The sequence below is a fragment of the Gymnoscopelus microlampas genome (assembly GCF_963454915.1).
Source record: "Gymnoscopelus microlampas genome assembly, chromosome: 14".
In the NCBI taxonomy this organism is placed as follows: domain Eukaryota; kingdom Metazoa; phylum Chordata; class Actinopteri; order Myctophiformes; family Myctophidae; genus Gymnoscopelus; species Gymnoscopelus microlampas.
This window is the reverse complement of record NC_139951.1, coordinates 48,326,525-48,348,020: the sequence shown is the minus strand read 5'-3', so window position 1 is coordinate 48,348,020 and position 21,496 is coordinate 48,326,525. Positions and strand designations below refer to the sequence as shown.

Genomic DNA, 21,496 nt, shown 5'->3' with positions numbered 1-21,496 from the left:
GAAGTTACAATGGGTTTATATAGGAAGGGGGCGTATCTGATAAAATGAATATCAAATGTATAAATACTGAATCAAGCAACTTAAAAAGTGTCTGGGGTGAAACACAAAAGCCTGAGAAGACGTTAAAATGACACCAAACTGTTTGAAAGTGAAATAGCCCTTTAAAGAAACACTGAGGATATCAGAGTGCTTCACCCAGCTGAGTGCTGACCCACTGAGGAGTAGTTAAGTGTCTTGCTCAGGGACACTATGACACGTTGTTGAGGGCTGGAATCGAACTTGGGACTTCCGGGACCTCCGGATTCCTGGGCGGGTTCACGAACCATTCAGTTATCACGTCATGTTAGATACAGTAATACATTAAAACACGTAATAATTAATAATTGGCATATAGGCAATAGGCTGCTCACATACAAATAACTGTGGATCTACTGGTGATGTGATGTTTTTTCTGATGCCATATACATGTCACTTCTCCAGTGACACATTGTACACTCTATAAATATAAAGGTCTTTATTGACAGTGGATGGTTAAGAGCAGAACATCATTGTCACATATAGAACACACACCATGCTATGGTTTATGCTAACAAAAACAGACAACCTTCTGATCCATGATGGATCTTCATCAGGTCAGTTTATTGGCAGATCTCCTCTCTTTTTGGAAACGACATCATGTCAACGTTCCCAGACGGAGCAAACTGTCCTGGTGGTTCCTGTGCAACGTCTGCAACCAGCTCAGCCTCACAAAGAGTCTTCAGGACAGCCTTCCTGTCTGGAACCAGTAATGATGGACATGCTGGGTGTTTGAAGACTTATTGTCACACAAGTAATTAATTATTCTTGGGCCTCTTTTTGAGTGGTGCCAACGACTCCTATTTCTGACTTTGTCTGTGTGTCCGGGTGTATGTCTGTATGTCCGTATGTCCAAAAAACAAACATTGATGACAACATCAATACGGGGCTCATCAAAGGCACCACTCTCTTCACACGGGGTGTGATTTTTTTCCTATGCCCTGATTTGACCTAGTTTATGTTGCTATACAACATACAGTATAAGTGTATACAGGCTATCTGCACATTTCTAAAGTTACAATTTAATGACTTTTAAGACCTTTCTAATACCAACTTGACCTAATTGTCAAATATTATGTAATAAAGAGCAAACATTGGGAAAATAGCCGATCTACAAACTCACAACGCCTCGCATTGAGAGGCGTTGTGAGCTTTTAGATCAGCTATTTTCACAATAATTATTTATGAACCGAGTCAAACTAAACGTAATGCATACAATTCCAAGTGCTTGTCAGAGTGGGGGGTCCCCTGTTCAAATATGATTATTTTGGGGGGAAAGTTTGGGAACCCTTGACTTAGACTACCACACAGTAGACTGTTTATAACCACTGACTGTTAATTAATATCATGCAGTTAGATTCATCTGATTTCATTTCATTACATTTAGTTTTTGTTCACATGCATCATTCAGGGCCATCACCACTGGTAGCATCTACATATGAGTTGTATGATGACATTCTGTAGTAATGTGTGGATATGGACCTCTGTTAGATTACCATCATATCAGAATAACTTTATGGTCACATCACAGGTTTACAAGAAGTGGGTGAAATGTGTGTGTGTGAGTGCCATCATTTTTATTGTTTTCCTGCAGCATATATGTGGTAGAATTCTATAATGTTATGTCTGTAAGGATAAGGATAATTCCTTTTAACAGGTCGTTCATGAAAGTCCTTGCGGTCTTGTTTCCAATGAGAACCTGTGAGCAATTTGGGGTTAAGAGTCTTGCTCAGGGACAAATTTCATTTCATCGACACATATGCTGGCCTGGCCGGGAATCGAACCTGCGGCAACCAGGGCCTCTGGCTCCTTAGGCGGACTCACTAACAACTCAGCTATGGCCGCCCCTTTTTACTGTATTGATGCAGGATCAATTTATGAATTCTATAATATCATTTATTTTGAGATTTTTCAATGAAACAATTAGACAAGACAACAACAGACGCAGACCTGCATACAAAACAATGTACAGAAACTCATACACATAATCAGACACATTTATAGTAATACAAAAAATAAAGAACAAAAGATAATAATCAAGATGCCAAAAAGATCCTGAACCAATCTGAATCAATTACGTCCAAAAAGGGGAACCATACCTCCAAACATACCTCTGCCTTAATATTTCATATTTTATCCTCTCCAGGGGTAACAGAGATTTGGGCCATCCACATATGTTCATTTGGAATATTGGACCACATCACGGACCCCCATCTGAAAATGTTTTGTGCCAAGGACCCCCCAGAAGAGGAACATATATTAAAAAAATAACTAATCAAAAATAGAAGATGTACATGCTCACAAGCTGTACGAGCTTGTTTATCTGCTATTTTTGAATACCACTGTTCAAAATCCTAAGAGTTCTCTGAAAAAAAACATGTTTTCATTGAGGCTGGACAGAGCGTCATTTCATTAAAAACTCAGTATTATCTTCTTGATAAATAATCGATTGGTCAGTAACAGTTACACACCTCCTCCACCAGGCGGCGCAAGGCAGCAGTGCCTGGGTCCTTTGCTGCACATGCTTGAAACACGTTGACCCGGAAGTACATACGTGCTGTTTATTCCAAGCCCCCAGAACCCAGTGCTTGCATTGAAGCGAAATGGACATGCTGGCCATTCGTAGGTACTGCAGCTTAAACGGAATGGGGCCACTGTGCGAAAACTGTTTCGACCAATGGGCTTGGCTCACGAGCTTGCGCACACGCTTGCGCACAGGGACGCGCACCTCTGTGACGTAAAACGCGTCACTTCTGTGACGCAGAACGGATCACAGTGGCCCCAAATAGGCTACGCCCATCACACTTTACAACCCGGAAGAAGGGGTGAATTCGCTTCACGCGCTGGGTGAGCAACTCAATGCAAGTGGACGGGAGGCGATATCCGGTGCCCTCTCTATTATTTTTAACTCTATGGTTTATTCACTAGGTACATTTCAGCTCCGTTCCGTCAGCAACGATAGGACATCCGGTTTTTGAGCTAGCAACAATAAGGTTTCCGGTTGCCTTCAAAATAAGATCGCGAATTTGTAATGTTTTTTAAAAGACACAAATCTATTTTAAAAATACATTTATGATGTATGTCTTTTAAATGGCGCATACTAGAACACTTCTAATTGCCTTTTTTTTTTAAAGACACATTTATTGAAAAAATATATTTATGATGTATGTCTTTTAAATGGCTTACACTAGAGCAGTGGTTCTCAAACTTTTTCATGTCAAGGACCCCCAAATTGATATATATTTGTATTATATTATTGTATCGTATTATTATTTGTATTATATTTGAAAATATTTTGTGCAGGGACCCCCAGAAGAGAAGATTTGTGTTGCAAATGAAAAAAGTTCAAAAGAATTTCAAGATTTTTCAAAAATGTAAAAAAAATAGCAGATATACAAGCTCGCAGCACGGCACGAAGTGACGCGCTGCGAGCTTGTAGATCTGCTATATTTAAAATAGCGAACTTATAAATGGATAAAGTGGTTAACTACTTTTGCTGGGGACCCCCTGGAACCATCCCAAAGACCCCTGGCGGTCCCCGGACCCCACTTTGAGAACCAATGTAGGCCTACTATAGCACTTCTAAGTGAGGTTGTTCCAGATTTAAATTGGCTATTGATCCCCATTAAATGTGCACAGTTTCTGATCCTGTTTTGCACTTGGATATTGTGTTCATTTGTGTGTGTTAGATATATGTATTTGCAGGAGCAAAAGAACAATGATAAAAGCAACAACAAAATATGCTACAAGTAATAATAGTAGATGCAGAGCAGGTAAGATAAATAAAAAAAAAGTATAGGGTTTATTAAGTTGATCTCACCTATTTAAAAAATAAAATACAATACAAATAAGAATGTAATCAGAAAAATACATTTAAAACGTATATTATTTAACGACATACATACAACATGGACACAGTATCAAAAGAAAAGATTAAAGGCATATTGGTAGATTTGTAGTATATGTGCTGTTCCATAACTGAGCGCCCCTGCACTTGATAGGAAAAAAAATGGTGGGCCGCCCAGTGCGGCCAGAGGTCAGAAAAGTGCCACTTTCAGACAATAGTGGACACTGGACAGGAGACCGCTCAGCGAGGCAGCACATTGGACATACGCACGCGTTCAGGGAGACCTCCTCTACAATACCACACTCTCCGCTAAGCCCGAGAGGTGTAAAAAAAAGTGTGGCGGACCGTCCAGTGAGGTCAGAAAAGTGGCAAAAAGTGCCGCTTTCAGACAATAGTGGGCGCTGCACAGGAGACGGCTCCGCGAGGCAACACTTTGAACATACGCACGTGTTCAGGGAGACCTCCTCTACAATACCACACTCTCGGATAAGCCCGAGAGGTGTAAAAAAAAGTGTGGCGGACCGTCCAGTGAGGTCCGCCGTCTCCTGTCCAGTGTCCAATTTGTATAGGCTATGCATTCCTTTGAACAGCATTTATCCATTTATATAAATTATTAATGTTTTAAATCCCTTTTTGTTACACAGAAACATAATGTGTTGTATAGAAACATAATATGTCGTTTAAATGCTTAATTTATAGTTTTAATGTGCAAATTAACCGTTTTTCAATGGCTCCTTTTTGCTCTAGAGGGTACTCTTGTTCTGAAGAGATCGTCCACCGGAAGTCTTATTGTTGCCACCTTATCGTTGCTGACGGAACACAGCTGTACATTTCAGCCATTTGAAAATAGCCGATGGCTATGTGATGCATTGTGTGTGAGCTTGTAGATCTGCTATTTTCAAAATAATTGTGTACATTAAAAAATGGGACATTCTGCATAGTGAGTATGCTACTTTCTACTTTTGGTACTTTCAATACATTTTGATACCAATACTTGAAAACAATAATTTTACTCTTGAGAGCATAAAAATGTTAAACTGTCAAGCAGGGTCCATTTGGTTACCAACCGTTACCAACTCTCCATTTAGCACCTGGAACCCCCTCAAGGACCACTGCTGGTTGAGAACCACTGCATAATGGCTCCAAATGGAATGGCGGATCATCTTTGACTAGGGTAAGTATATCACAGTTGAACAAACAGAAACTATACTGGCATTGTATTAAAGCTGCCAGACAACATTTAGCCACTAGATGTCGCACTCACTACACCTCCCCTTCACATCACAGACACAGCTGTCCGTTAGAATAAACTTCAAGTCATTGAAATGCTTTTATAGAACATTTTGCTGATAGACAGTGATTTGTCTCTCCAATAAAATATTTAGTAGAAGGTGAAATATTCATATGATCTTTATTTTCCCATGACCTTTTTTGTACATAATGGTATATATTTTTTTCCCCTCTGTATTCTTATGTTGTTTTTTGAACTGTTTGGTTGCTACTATATATGTCTATGAAATTAATTCAAGGACCCCAATGTTTTACATTCTTTTTGCCTAATAAAAATTTCAATCAATCAAATCTGAATAGCAGCAAGAGTTTATGAACTATAAGTTTTAAAGCTAAGATTCACTTTGGCAGTAAATGAAACCTACAAAAAAAATCTTCCAACACTTAAATAAATAAACAAACAAATAAATAAATACAAATATCACATAACATTTTGAAAACTTGTGAAATGGGACATTCTGCTCAATGAGTAGCCTACTTTTACTTGTGGTACTTTTAGGTGTATTTTGATGCCAGTACTTTTGTACTTTAATTCACTCAAGTGAAATGTTGAACGCAGTCCTTCTACTTATTACAGAGTATTTCTACATTGTTGTATTGGTACTTTTACTTAAGTAAGAAATGTGAGTAGGCTACTTCTTTGCCACCCCTGATTATGTGTATGGGAACCAGAGTTGCCAGATTTTGCGAGAGACACACAAGCAAACAGGATGAGCTTGTGAGCTTGAAGATCTTCTTGTGAGCTTGAGCTATTTTCAAAAAATGATTGAAGAAAATTTTAATTGGAATATGCTTTTTTACATTTTAACAACGGAAATCTTGTATGATTTGCACAAAATATTTTCAGATGGGGATCTGTAGACAAATACATATCAATGTGGGGGTCCTTGAAATCAAAATGTTTGAGAACCACTGGTTCAAGCAACATTACACAGCAAGCCCAAAATAAGCAAATACACTTTAGAAACAAGCCTAAAAAAAACACAACCCGCAGCTACCATTATTTAGAAACAACTTTACAGAAAAACAAGCCCAAAGTCGCTTATAATAAGCAGCCATGGCAACGCTGATAGGAAAGTGGTGTTTCACCTGGGCATAGACGGGGAATCAGGGAGCAGCCTGTTTGGGGGAGTCACGGGAGCGGCAGGGAATTGGGGACGCCAAGGGAAGCCATAGGCCCAGTGGCGTGCACAGACATTTTGAGGGGCAGGTGCTCAAGTAAATTATACTTTTTTTTTGTTTACTTGGTCTGCTCTTTTTTCCCTCTACACCTAGACCTCTTTGCCAAAAATAGCAGATCTACAAGCCCACAACGCCTCGCGCTGCGAGGCGTTGTGGGCTTGTAGATCTGCTATTTTTGGCTAAAGTTCTTCTCAGAAAAGGGATGCTAGGTTTCGAGTGGTTATGGTAAAAAGAAAAATCATATCACATAAAGATTTGGCGGACCCCCTGTAGTAACTCTGAGGACCCCCTAGGGGTCCCGGACCCCCTGTTGAAGACCCCTGCTGTAAACTGGCACCCAAAAGGGCACTTCTGGTCAAGAGGGCAAAGGGCAGGTGCTCTAGCACCACCTAGAGTCTATCTGTGCACGTCCCTGCATAGGCCTACAGTTCTTCAACCGTATTGTTCATTTTGAGTTTTTTTCCCAGTTTATTTTCTCGTTTACAAGTTTGTTTTTTATATTATCAATTCAATGGGCAGCTTTTTTTATGCTGTCAGTCTGCATTAAAATAAACTCAAGAGAAGACCTCACTGTCAACACGCATTGTGGAATGCTTCAAACCTAATTCCCTCACTGGCAGATTATTGTTATTCGGTTGCAAGCACAAAACCCTTGACTCCCCGTGTTTGCTTCTGCATTTGGGTTCACCAGATTGTAAATCATGCAAGAACTCAGTATGAATTCTCACTTCAGTATACTAGTACAATTTTAATGCACCATTATGTTTCAGATGTAGAGGGATAGATACAATAGGTAGATTTTGTGTAATAAATGAACATTTCTGGCACAGGATTCCATCCTCCACGTCAGACTCAACACAAATGTAATACTTTAATACTTTAACTGTGATATCCCTATTCACAAAACACAAACGTACCCACCCACCCAAAATAATTAACTCAATTGGCATCCTTATCCACTGTATGTATATTCTTCACATGAGTTTTCAGATGATGAGATTGGTTAAAGCTTTTGCTACAAATTGAACTAGCAAATGGCTTTTTCCCCTCTGTGTGTCCTCATGTGTCTTTTCAGAGTTTGAGAATCAATAAAGCTTTTTTCACATACTGAACAAGCAAAGGGCTTCTCCCCTGTATGAGTCCTCATGTGTGTTTTCAGATCTCCAGCTCGGTAAAAGCTTTTTCCACATACTAAACAAGCACAGGGCTTTTCCCCAGTATGAGTCCTCATGTGATATTTCATATTACTGGCGTATCTAAACGTTTTGCTACAAACTGAACAAGCAACTGTCTTTTCCTCTGTGTGTGTCCTCATGTGAGCTTTCACAGCATGAGTTACACTAAAGCGTTTTTCACAAACTGAGCAAGCGTAGGGCTTCTCCCCTGTATGAATCCTCATGTGAGAGTTCAGAGATCCAGATTGGGTAAAGCTTCTTCCACAAATTGAACAAGTAAAGGGTTTGTCCCCTGTATGAAGCCTCATGTGAGCTTTCAAATTTCCAGATTTGCTAAAGCTTTTGCTACAAACCGAACAAACAAATGGTCTTTCCTTTGTATGAATCCTCATGTGTGTTTTCAGATCAGCCTTGAATCTACATACTTTTTCACACTCTGTACAACAAAATGTTTTCGTTTGATTCCTCATGGATTGTGGTTGTTTTGACGATTTCATATTCTGAGACAACGTGTTGCTCAAAGACAGCCTTGAGTTTACAACAGACTGATTATCACTGCGCTCCCACTCATCACTGTCTTCAGTAATGTCAGATTCAGAACTGTGTGAAGAGAGGAGCTGGTCATCACCAGTTGGTTGTGATGTTCCACAGTGCTCTACATCAGCTTGTGTTTTCATGTCTTCAGTTGAGGTGCTGGCTAGAGGCTCTGTCTCTCTGTTTTCGTCATCATCTTCGCTCTTCACTGCTAGTAATGTCAACGATGACCCTGCAGTCTCCTCTGGTCTTTGAAGTAACTCCTCCTCCTGTTCCTCTTGAATCTGTGGAGGTTCTAGTTTCACCTGGACCAGACTGATGCTCCTCTCCTGCTGTTCCTCTTGAATCTGTGGGGGTTCTAGTGTCACCTGGACCAGACTGATGCTCCTCTCCTGCTGTTCCTCTTGAATCTGTGGGGGTTCTAGTGTCACCTGGACCAGGCTGGGACTCATCTCCTGGTGTTCAGGGGAAACCTCCTCTTTACACATAGACAGGAATTGGAGATCTAGAACCAGGAGAGAGGAGGTAACGTCAGCAGAGAGCAATTCAATTCATGGATGCTCTGATCGATCAGTGATTTTAGCTTTAATGACTCAATCGGCCGTCGCCAAATTCACCGAATGGAAATACAATCTTTTATAAACATAATGGAACAGGCTGTTTCTGACAGAGACTCCTCAACATTCCAGATTAATTTGTATCTGGGCGAGCCACCAATCGCCCGAAGTGAATCCCCTTTGGTTTCTTGGCAGAGAGAGAGAGACATTTTCCAGCGCTTGCTAAAGCAGCCCGGGTGTACATTGGGGCGCCTTGCACCAGTGTTAATAGCGAGCGTCTGTTTAGCACAGCGGCAAATATTATTGACAAAAAAATAAATATATTGACCTCAAAGAATGCAAAAATGCTCATATTCACAAAGGTGAATTTGCCATCTATGCTTAGAAGCTAAAAGCTAAGCTCAAAGTTAAAGCCTTAAAGCCAAAGTTAGAGTAGGCTTATAGGCTACCGGTAGGATTGGGTCTGGCATTCATTTTCATATGTTTTGCTTTTGCATAAACTTGCACTTTATTATTTTTTATTTGAATGTCATTGATATTTAACTTAGATAAAAATGTCTTTAAATTTTCCTAACCGTAACCCTACTGACCAATCGATTATTTATCAAGAAGATAATACTGAGTTTTTATGAAATAACGGCTCTGTCTAGCCATGGTTCACATGACGCTTGTATACAAGAAAATTGTTCATCAGGTCTTAATCCACGTTGGTAAATGGACACTACAATGTGTTGTTTGTGTACATACAGTACATATACCTTTAATTAATCTGTCTCTTGATCCTTCTGTCTTGCTGTCGTTGTGGTTTTTGTAGGATGTAGTTTTCTTAGCAGTGTTAGCTAGCTTCTAAATATACAATTAGCACTGTATATTTCAGCTCACTGACAGGTTCCATTTGGCCATCATGAGTAGGCAACTGATTCTGTCACAAATAATTGTCACTTTTACACATATTTGATGATTTGATGTATTTAATTTGCACAAGAGGTTGAAGTGTATTATTTTGTGTACTCACTTTATGTATTCTTTATTGCTATATTCATATTTTCTATTATTATTATAATTATTTCAAATACAACTACAATGTGTGGCTAGTTTGTATGAGAAAACAAAACAAAACATAGGTGAGTTACTGCCGTGAATAAAGTTGGTCAAAGTGAGTTGCGAGCCTCCTTCTTTTTGCTATGATTCTGTCTTTTTGCAGTTAACATTACACAGCAAGCCCAAAATAAGCAAATACACTTTAGAAACAATCCCAAAAAAACACAGCTACCAATATTTAAAAGCAACTTTACAGAAAAACAAGCCCAAAGTCGCTTATAATAAGCAGCCATGGCAACGCTGATGGGAAGGTGGTGTTTCACCTAATTCCCTCACTGGCAGGTTATAGTTGTTCGGTTGCAAGCACAAAACCCTTGACTCCCTGTGTTTGCTTCTGCATTTGGGTTCACCAGGTTGTAAGTCATGCAAGTACTTAGTATAAATTCTCACTTCAGTATACTAATGCAACTGTAATGCACCATTATGTTTCAGAAGTAGAAAGATAGACACGTACAGTGTGTGTACGTCAGACTCAACACAAATATAATACTTTAATACTTTAATTGCATATTCACAAAACACAAACGTACCCTACAACCCACCCACCCCACAATACATCTGCACCCCACCCACATACAATCCTACATATACATACAATAGAAATACACACATTAATTCTTCATAATTACATTAAAATCCCTTGATTTACCAATCTATGACGTTGCAAGCCAGCCCTGTAATTGTATAAAAACATCATTTGTTGACCAGGATTGGTCTAATTTCTTCTTTGGGTGTGGTAAATGAGTTATGGGTTAACAGTAATGGGAGTATACTGCAATATCCTCTACAATGACCACAAAATAATTAACTCAATTGGCATCCTTATCCACTATGTATATTTATGTGTAGTAACACTCATAACTGAAAACAACAAGCAGAACGGTCATGGCTATGTAGTTTCCTCCCACAAACTCACAGATCTACTGTAGAAGTTATGAATCTTTGTTTGGATACTGTACCACTGCACATGCTCACAGGCCTAGAGAGATGTGTCCTACACCTAAACTATGGATAGGCCAAATAAATGATTGTGTGTGTGTGTGTGTGTGTGTGTGTGTGTGTGTGTGTGTGTGTGTGTGTGTGTGTGTTCAAGATTATCAACCGTACTTTAAATCTTACAATGTATGCATCTTTACGTGAGTTTTTCAGATGATGAGATCAGTTAAAGTTGTTGCTAAAAAACTGAACAAGCAAATGGCTTTTCCCCTGTATGTGTCCTCATTTGTCTTTTCAGATGATGAGATTGGTTATAGCTTTTCCTATAAACTGAACTAGCAAAGAGGTTTGTCCCTTGTATGGACCCTCATATGTCTTTCCAGAGTTTGAGGTACACCAAAGCCTTTTCCACAAACTGAGCAAGCAAAAGGTTTGACCCTTGAATGAGCCCTCAAGTGAACTTTCATATTTCGAGAATCACTAAAGCTTTTTCCACATACAGAACAAGCAAAGGGCTTCTCCCCTGTATGAGTCCTCATGTGTGTTTTCAGATCTCCATATATGTTAAACCTTTTTCCACATACTAAACAAGCACATGGCTTTTCCCCTGTATGAATCCTCATGTGAGATTTCATATTTGCAGAGGCTCTAAACGTTTTGCTACAAACTGAACAAGCAAATGGCTTTTCCTCTGTGTGTGTCTTCATGTGCTCTTTCAGAGCATAATTTACACTAAAGCGTTTTTCACAAACTGAGCAAGCATACGGCTTCTCCCCTGTATGAATCCTCATGTGATTTTTCAGAGATCCAGATTGGGTAAATCTTCTTCCACAAACTGAACAAGTAAAGGGTTTGTCCCCTGTATGAATCCTCATGTGAGTTTTCAAATGTTCAGATGTGATAAAGCTTTTGCTACAAACTGAACAAACAAATGGTCTTTCCTTTGTATGAATGTGTATTTTCAGATCAGCCTTGAATCTACATTTTTCTACTTTTTCACGCTCTGTACAACAAAAGTTTTTCTTTCCTGTTTTATTCCTCATGGATTGTGGTTGTTTTGACGATTTCATATTCTGAGACAACGTGTTGCTCAAAGACAGCCTTGAGTTTACAACAGACTGATTATCACTGGGCTCCCACTCATCACTGTCCTCAGTAATGTCAGATTCAGAACCGTGTGAAGAGAGGAGCTGGTCATCACCAGTTGGTTGTGATGTTACACAGTGCTCTACATCAGCTTGTGTTTTCATGTCTTCAGTTGAGGTGCTGGCTAGAGGCTCTGTCTCTCTGTTTCCGTCATCATCTTCGCTCTTCAATGCTAGTAATGTCAACGATGACCCTGCAGTCTCCTCTGGTCTTTGAAGTAGCTTCTCCTGCTGTTCCTCTTGAATCTGTGGAGGTTCTAGTTTCACCTGGACCAGACTGGGGCACCTCTCCTGCTGTTCCTCTTGAATCTGTGGAGGTTCTAGTTTCACCTGGACCAGACTGATGCTCCTCTCCTGCTGTTCCTCTTGAATCTGTGGAGGTTCTAGTGTCACCTGGACCAGACTGATGCTCCTCTCCTGCTGTTCCTCTTTAATCTGTGGAGGTTCTAGTTTCACCTGGACCAGGCTGGGACTCATCTCCTGGTGTTCAGGGGAAGCCTCCTCTTTACACATAGACAGGAATTGGAGATCTATAACGAGGAGAGAGGAGGTGGTAACGTCAGCAATTCATGGATGCTCTGATCGATCGGTTAGCTCTAATGACTCGATCGGCTGTCGCCAAATTCACCGATATGGAAAAACAATATTTTATAAAAAAGAAATTGCCGTTTACATCCAAACATGTTTTTTTCTGGCACTGAATGAGTTAATATGGAATTGCATTCTGGGAGGCACTCCAGCGCCTACCTACATTCCAAGCATTCCAACACGGAAAAAACAGCAGCCAGATACCGAGAGTGAGATCTCTGATGGGGATGAGCCGATGGCTCACCCAGCCACTCCACAGAGTTTACCAGCGCTTTCTGGAACCGAAACACGGCCTCGTCGCAGTGGGAGAGCTACGACCCGTCGTGAAGTTCTGGATAGTCCGTATAACTCTCAAAGGTCCCAGTCTGACCCGTCCTCGGACGAGGATCTGGCTGATCTGTGGCTCCCAAAGAGGGTGGAGACCGCACGCAGAAGTCGGAGATCTGGAATTATTTCGACTTCGAGTGGTATGTGCATTTGTTTTTATCGTGTTTGGAATGAAATGAATGTATTTATACTGCAAGTCACTCTGGATAATGGTGTATGCTAAATGCCTAAATTGTACATTTTTTTGTTGACTTTTTTCTTCACTTTACGCTCGTACATTTACTAGCCCTGCGTAAGGGCTAGTAATAAGTGTATGTGCGTAAAAGTGAAGAAAGAATTCAACCAAAAAAAAAATGGTGTTCGTGTTCCTGGTTTTTGAATAGTCTCTATTTACAACCCATACATCTACATAAACCTTCAGATTTTAAATATAAAGTCCTTACCCCACGGCCAAGGATGTAACAAGTTAAAACGTCTGGGTCTAAGTAACCGTATCTTCCTTATTGTTCAATAAAAAGCATTATAATCCGATCGGTAGCCATTTTCTCAGAATTGTCTCAATATGCTTTCAACTATGCGACCCTATCGGTTGAGAGGTGTATTGCGTTCTGATGCATTATAGCTCTATGAGAAAATGGGCGCCGATATGATTAGAATGCTTTTTATTGAACAATACGGAAAATACGCATACTTCTGAGGGCCCGTACATAATTGTAACATCCGTGGCCATGGGGTAAGCATTTTATTTTTGAAATCTGAACATTTATAGATGCATAGGTTGTAAATGGAGACCATTCAAAAAACAGGAACAAGTTGCTCCATTACGCTTGTGACGAGCGTCAAGGATATATATTTACCAAACTCTTTTATTGTCATTTTAGACTCTGAATCAGATGGCGAGATGGCAACATCTCACAAACTTGGCACATGATGTGCCGCATACTTTATGCCCAGGCCAATATGCTGCTTCGAAGATTCAGCATGTGTTCAGATCATGTAAAATGTGCTCTATTTAAAGCATTTTGCACTCCCATGTATACAGGCTTCTTGTGGTGCTCTTACAAGAAGAGTAGTATACGGAGGCTCAAGGTAGCATACAATGACGCCTTGAGGATTCTACTTAAGGTCCCCAGATGGCATAGTGCCAGTCACTTATTTGTGACACGGGGAATTCACACCTGTGAGGCTCTTTTAAGGCATTCCATGTATGGGTTTATGTCTCGCCTGGATGAGTCCAGGAATTGTATTATTGAGGACTTAGTCAATCCTGGAAAAAGCTGTCTCAGGTACTCATCCAGGCTACGGAAGCACTGGAGAAATAGTCTGTATGTGTAATTGTTTGTTTTAGTATGACCTTGTTTGTTTGATGTGTTTTTATCTATTTTTAATCTGTATGTAATTATGGACCCCCTGTGCGTCTGGAATAAAGTTTGAATTGAATTGAATTGAATTGATGGCAGTGGGGGTAAGCTTATTCTTTTTGTCTGTTTTTTCAATGCTTTTTATCGTGTCCAAGGTAAAATCTAACATTGAAGTTGGGAGCAGTGTTGCCAGATTCTGTGAGAGAAACAAGCAACCAGGTCTAGGAAAACAAGCCAAAAAAAAAGCGACCTGTTGTGAGCTTGTAGATCTGCTATTTTCAATAAAATCTTGGGGGAAATTTATAAATAACAAGCAGACCTGGCAACAGGGGGGGTGTAAAAATAAATGATTTGATTTTGTTTACCATAAGTATCATAAAGCTGGGTGTGTAAAATATGTTTACCATACTATCTTATAATAACTATTTGATATTTTCCTCTGATTTCAGATGCAGAGGCGAGTAAGGCTGTGGGCGAACCCTTATCTCATCCAACTGTTGGCACAACCAGTGGAGGTAAGAAAAGTGTATTTTTCTAATCACACTTACACACACATACAAAAAAATGTATGTATTGTATCGTAAACGCATGTATTAGAAATGTATATGTACTTTATGGTAAAATTATGTCTTCCTATAATTTACAGGACGTGGGCGTGGGCGCGGTGGAAAGGCTGTCCCTCTTGTGTGGCATTCCATGGAGGAGAAGGATTGGTGCCCCTTAGACTTTCCATTCACCGCAATTCCTGGTCCACTGAGCAGTGCTGCAGACCTTCAGTCAGATCAACCAGTGGAGTTCTTCCAGTTGTTCCTGACCGATGAACTGCTAACCCAGATCGTGCACCAAACAAACGTCTATGCGGAAAAGTGCATTGAGAAGATCAACCTGCCACACTCCAGAGTCAATTCATGGGAGCCTCTCACAGTGGAGGAGCTCAAAGTATTCTTGGGCCTCTTGTTCCTAACTGGGCTGATGCGCAAACCGGAGCTGGAACTCTACTGGGCTCAGGATGAGATGCAGGCTACGCCCTATTTCAGCAAGATAATGCCTCGAAATAGGTTTCAACTCATCCTCCGATTCCTCCACTTCAGTGATGCCACAGATACTGGTAAAGACAGACTGTTTAAAATCCGCCCAGTCTTAGACTACCTTGTGGACAAGTTCCAGGAGCTGTATCAGCCATCACAGAACATCTCCATCGATGAGGGCACGCTCCTGTGGAGAGGAAGATTGTCCTTCCGGGTCTACAATCCTCAGAAGCCGATCAGATATGGGATCAAGTCTTACATCCTGTGTGATTCGAACACAGGTTATTGCCACAACCTGAGGCCATACTGTGGAACACATGTCCCCCTTGCCGACACTATTACCTCACTCCTAGGTTCTCTATCAGGTAAAGGGTACCATGTTTTCATGGATAACTTTTACAACTCTGTGACCATGTGTGACAACCTCCTGAAAGTGAACGCTCATGTGTGCGGGACACTGAGCAGGAAGAGGGGGGCACCAAAGGAGATTGAGGAGGCCACCTGTTCCACCCAGAGTTGTTCGCCACACAGACAAGCCCAGAGTGATGGTGCTGGCGTTTCGGGACACGAACGTGGTCCGGATGGTCTCAACATTCCACCAGGACGAGATGGGAGAGGTTAGAGTGTGGCGAAGATGACCACACTGCCCGAGTGAGAAAAGAGAAGCCTGCCTGTGTCATTGAATACAACAATTCAATGAATGGAGTGGACAGGATGGACCAGTCCATTTCATACTATCCGTTCACCAGAAAGTCCAGCAAGTGGACAAACAAGTTCGTCATATATATATGTTTGAAATCTGTATGTCAAATGCATTTATTTTGTACAAACAGAAAAACCCAGAGGGCAGCTGCAAGAGCATGTTGGAATTCACGCAAAGCGTCTGCAGGGCATGGACCACCACCCAGGGACGGCCTCCACGGGATCCTATTGCACCGAGAAACATTGACCCTCCAAGCAGGCTCTTGGCAAACATCCCACCGCTGCCAACAGCACACGTGCCTGTTCGCCTGCTCCCCACCCCAAAGAAAAGAGCATCCAGCTCGGAAATGCAGGGTTTGTGGCTCCGGAGAAAACCGCAGAGAGACGACGTTCAGGTGTCCTGTCTGTAATGTTCCTCTGCACAAAGAGATCTGCTTCACACTCTTCCTTACACAGGAACAGTATGCTACTCAGAGACGCTGAACTGTTTTTCTTGGGGGCGCGCACACACACACACACACACACACACACACACACACACACACGCTTACTTGCTTACTATAGGCCTACCTTGTATATATTGTATTGTATTTGTCATGCCTTATCATTCATCTGCAGGGAAAGACGGGTGCAGTACGTTAGTCCGACAGCGCATTCCTCCGACAGCGCAGCGCTCCGACGTTTCCAATACTAAACCCGAACCAAACCCGCACGCGGATGCCACATAGTCGGAGAAAAGGTCTGTCGGATTAACGCATGCCTCCCGGGAAAGACAGTGGATTTTCTGAGCGTGTACAAATTATTTGGGCTTGTTTCTAAAGTGTAGTTGCTTATTTGGGCTTGTTTCTAAAGTGTAGTTGCTTATTTGGGCTTGTTTCTAAAGTGTAGTTGCTTATTTGGGCTTGTTTCTAAAGTGTAGTTGCTTATTTGGGCTTGTTTCTAAAGTGTAGTTGCTTATTTGGTCTTGTTTCTAAAGTGTAGTTGCTTATTTGGGCTGTTGTTTGGTTTGCAACTCTAGGTGTGTGTACAAATGGAATCCAAATGGACCCTCACTGGTCCATTTGGATTCATTTGTACACGCTCAGAAAATCCACAGTCTATCCTACACACACACACACACACACACACACACACACACACACACACACACACACACACACACACACACACACACACACACACACACACACACACATATATTTTTGTGGCAGAGGCAGAGAAAAAGAACCTTGCATTGTCCGCAATTTTGAACAGTTTGAAAAACACTTTAACCCAGGATTTTTCAGCCATTTGCGTGAAACTGTATCATATGTGTGATCTCTTTTTTCACAGATCTAGCCTGTTGGTCCAATGGCTTCTCCCTTAAGCGAGAGCCTCACAACCGCAAGGTTGGCGGTTCAAGCCTCACTTGAGATCATTTAAGTTGAATTGCAAAAAACATGACTATATCAATGAATACATGTGCAAATGCTAAAGATAACCTGAAATGCTTATTTGAGAGTACGTTTTTTCAATGTATGACGTACTTCATTGTAAAAGTAGCTGATCTACAATCTCACAACTTTTCATATACCAACGTTTTGTGAGCTTGTAGATCGGCCGCTTTCACTGGTTTCGGTTTCGAGGAGACACAGATACAATTTCTCTATTGGTAAATGGTTTGTGAACGAGTGATCTTAGTGTTAGTGAAACAGGGGCTTGGTTCATGACAGAAGGCAAGAGTTTATAATCTTCAACAGACAACATCAGCCTGGACAAAGCTATAGCACTATAGGTAGCGTTGCAGCCTGTCAGTCCGAAGGTTGAGAGTTCGAGTCCTATTAAGGGCAATAGGATTAGATGTTGAATCAATCCATTCTGTTTTCATCTCTCTCTCTCTTCAATCTATTCCGTTTCCATGTCTCTCTCTCTTCAATCTATCCGTTTCCATGTCTCTCTCTCTGTCTTCAATCTATCCCGTTTCCATGTCTCTCTCTTCAATCTATTCCGTTTCCATGTCTCTCTCTTCAATCTATTCCGTTTCCATGGCTCTCTTGCTCTCTCTCTCTTCAATCTATTCCGTCTCTCTCTCACTCTCACTCTCACTCTCACTCTCTCTCTCTCTCTCTCTCTCAGCATTGAGAAGCATTGAGAAAGTGCCCTGAGAGCAGCAAATTAATTTTGTTGTATGTATCATTTAAGCTGCCCTGAGAGCAGCATTGAGAAACTGCCCTGATAGCAGCAAATTAGCATTGTTGCATACATATACTTGTAAAAGGCTATAAGCTGCCCTGAGAGCAGCATTGAGAAACTGACCTGAGAGCAGCAAATGAATGTTGTTGTATGTATATCATTTAAGCTGCCCTGAGAGCAGCATTGAGAAAGTGCCCTGAGAGCAGCAAATTAATGTTGTTGTATGTATCATTTAAGCTGCCCTGAGAGCAGCATTGAAAAACTGCCCTCAGAGCAGCAAATGAACATTGTTGCATCTATAGGGGTCGGGCATAGCATTAGCAACGTAACAGGGTCGAGACGCCGTTAACTCGGTGGTCGGTGACCAGAATGACCCGCTTCCACATCACTCTGTACTAGTCCTATGTTGTCCAGCAAGCAGCAAGTATAGACTGTGTACATTATCTTCCATCTATCTGTCGCTCTAATTTAGCTTTATTCCCAAACACATATAGGCTCTCTACTTTTGCTCAAACAAGCATGACAGCACACAATAAAAATATAAAAATCTGTTGTGCTAATCAGACAGTCTCACAGTCTCATGTTGTGAGTCTCGCAGCCAGTCAGAGCATCAGCGTTGCCATGTCGGCTTATTATAAGCGACTTTGGGCTTCTTGTTCTGTAAAGTTGCTTGTAAAATTGGTAGTTGCGGGGTGCGTTTTTTTTTTTTTGTGGCTTATTTATAAAGTGTACTTGCTTATTTAGGCTTGCTCCCGAAAAAATTAAAATGCATTTAAACCAGTGGTTCTCAAATATTTTCATGAAAATGTTTTGTGCCAGGGAGCATTTGTGTTGTTAGAATGTTTTAAAAGATATTCCAAATATTACACATTTTATTGCATGAGTTTTTTTTTAAATAGCCTGTGTACAAGTTCACGCGAGCTTGTAGATCGGCTATTTTCGAGTAGCCGATTGACTAAGCCACTTCTTTTGGGCTTGTTTTCATAGACCTGGTTGCTTATTTCTCTCGCAATATCTGGCATCTGAGGTCCTGTTCAGTTCACTAGCTCAATGATTAATGAATGAACAATATAATAATAATAATAATAATAATAATACTTTGCTAATAATATTAATGATAATATATAATATATACTATTATTTATATAATATATAAATAATAGTAGTCAAGATGACTATATATTTTTTTCGGTTACACAATTAAGCAACAAAACTTTGTTCTTTTCAGGTAAACCAGCCTGAAATGAAGGATTGTGACTGACTGGGCACCGTCATTACATCTGGGGTAATGAAGGTTTTTTTCCGGGTACTGGCCTTTGCGTCCGCGTTCAGCTTCTCTCTGTATGGTATCTCTCCGTCACGCATTGCCCGATCCATCTTCTGTCCTTTACCAATACATTTGTTGTAGTTCAGGAAGTACTAAAATGTTTGAAAATAGTAGATCTCGCGTTGTGAGCTTGTAGATCGGCTATTTTCAAATAGCCTAGGTATAACATTGGGCTAAAGTGCTTAATGTGTGTTTCATAATATCATAATTTATATCTGAAAAGTAACTAAAGTTTTCAAATCATTGTAGTGGAGTAAAAGTACAATATTTGCCTCTGAGATGTAGTGGAGTAGAAGTAAAAGTATTGGAAATTAGATAGATAGACAGACAGACAGACAGACAGACAGATGGATTCCATGTAAACATTGCATGGCGCATATAATATAGCATTGTATTTTAGTAGGCTATAATTCCAATATTCACTTAAACTCCTCATGTTTAAGCCTACAACTGAATTATATATTTATGGACTTCAGGCACCGGCTTCGAATGCTATCAATGCATTGAATGGGAGATTATCACGTTTTATCAGACCATTGAATGGGCGAAGTAGGCGAGCTACCGTCTACCCCGCGATTTGTCAGACCATTCATTGGGCGTAATCAGGAGCTACTGACCTATCGACGGAGGCGGAGCAGTCCCCACAACAATATTTACGATTCTGTCCATATCGGTACATAACTCGAACGGCGCTGAGTAGGCACAGGCGAGCGTCGCACCGCTCCGGACGGCAACTCAGTCGCCTTAGCTCCTTCGGTGGCCCGTCGCGGGGCTCCAGCTCGCCTGAGACTGCGCGCCTCCGTCATGGTCCGAAACCGAAACAACCAAAACCAAAACCGAAACTGAAGTATTTAAGTCATCTCCGTCGGTAGGTCAGTAGCTCCTGATTACGCCCAATGAATGGTCTGATAAATCGCGGGGTAGACAGTAGGTCGCCTACTTCGCCCATTCAATGGTCTGATAGAACGTGATAATCTCCCATTCTATGCATTGATAGCATCCGAATCAGGTGCTTCAGGACTTGTATATAGATATATTTTTGAACGACTTTCTCCCTGGATCTATTTATTGCGGCCGTGTTTCCTTTCTTGTTTATTATACATTTTACTTCCTCATATGATTCCATGAGCTGCTGCTGTTCAGCCACAGAGAAGAACGCCGCTCAGGTTTTGGGCTACATGATTGGTCAAGTTCAAGGAATCTGCGATTGAGTTCATGGTCTTTTATAGGAATATGTGAAGGCGCATTCAGACTGGCTTTACCATCCTGGCTCGACACACTCTGGCTTGACAAAGTCGCTCATTTTCAGCCTGGCTTAGTGGCTTGGCGTTCGTGGAACAGAATAAACCAGGCTGTACGGAGCAGACTTTGTCAAACCTGGATTTGGCTTAAATCCAGGCTTATTTAATTCCGCTTATGTGAAACAGGTCCCTGCTCTGTGTAGTTTAATGTGTGGCTGTAGCATCATGAACCAACCTGCTCTGTGTAGTTTGATGTGTGGCTGTAGCATCATGAACCAACCTGCTCTGTGTAGTTTGATGTGTGGCTGTAGCATCATGAATCAACCTGCTGTGTGTAGTTTGATGTGTGGCTGTAGCATCATGAACCAACCTGCTCTGTGTAGTTTGATGTGTGGCTGTAGTATCAGGTCCAGCAGTTTGTTCTCTCTCTGGAAGAGGTTGCACATGAACTCTGCAGCCGCACTGAGGCGCTCCAACACAAACACTCTGACATTAAGCTTCACACTACAAACATCAACACCACGCTGCTGTTCCTCCAGAACACACAATATCTCCTCTCCCACCGACGTCATGTGTTCATTTATCTTCAGCCGTACAGACTCCATTTGACTCATTTTACCTCCTTTATGAGACATTTTCACCAGGCTCTCTGTTCCTACTGTAATATACTTATATAATGTGTAAAGGCACAAAGATCAACAATTACACCATTACGCTAAACGGCAACAGAAAATAAACAGCACGCATTTACTTCCGGGTCAACGTGTTTCAAGCATGCGCAGCAGAGGTTCCACGCACTGCTGCCTTCCGCCGCCTGGTCAAGGTACATAGAAAAGAAGGTACGGTCATCTACGTCATTTTCGCTATCATGCAATTCCAGGCGGCAGATTCGTCGCACCATGGCAGCC

General features: G+C 41.2%; 1 protein-coding gene across 1 annotated transcript; it reads right to left on the bottom strand.

Moving 5' to 3' along the window:
- Positions 1-191: 191 nt before the first annotated feature.
- On the bottom strand, positions 192-21,287 carry LOC311060279 (uncharacterized protein; the record flags this gene model as incomplete). Its single annotated transcript, XM_084078415.1, has 4 exons — positions 20,959-21,287; positions 12,247-12,372; positions 8,472-8,608; positions 192-305 (listed from the first exon to the last, which is right to left on the bottom strand). Exons 1-4 carry the CDS (start codon positions 21,221-21,223, stop codon positions 192-194), a joined length of 642 nt encoding a protein of 213 aa, XP_083934541.1. The 5' UTR covers positions 21,224-21,287.
- Between the last annotated feature and the right edge of the window lie 209 nt (positions 21,288-21,496).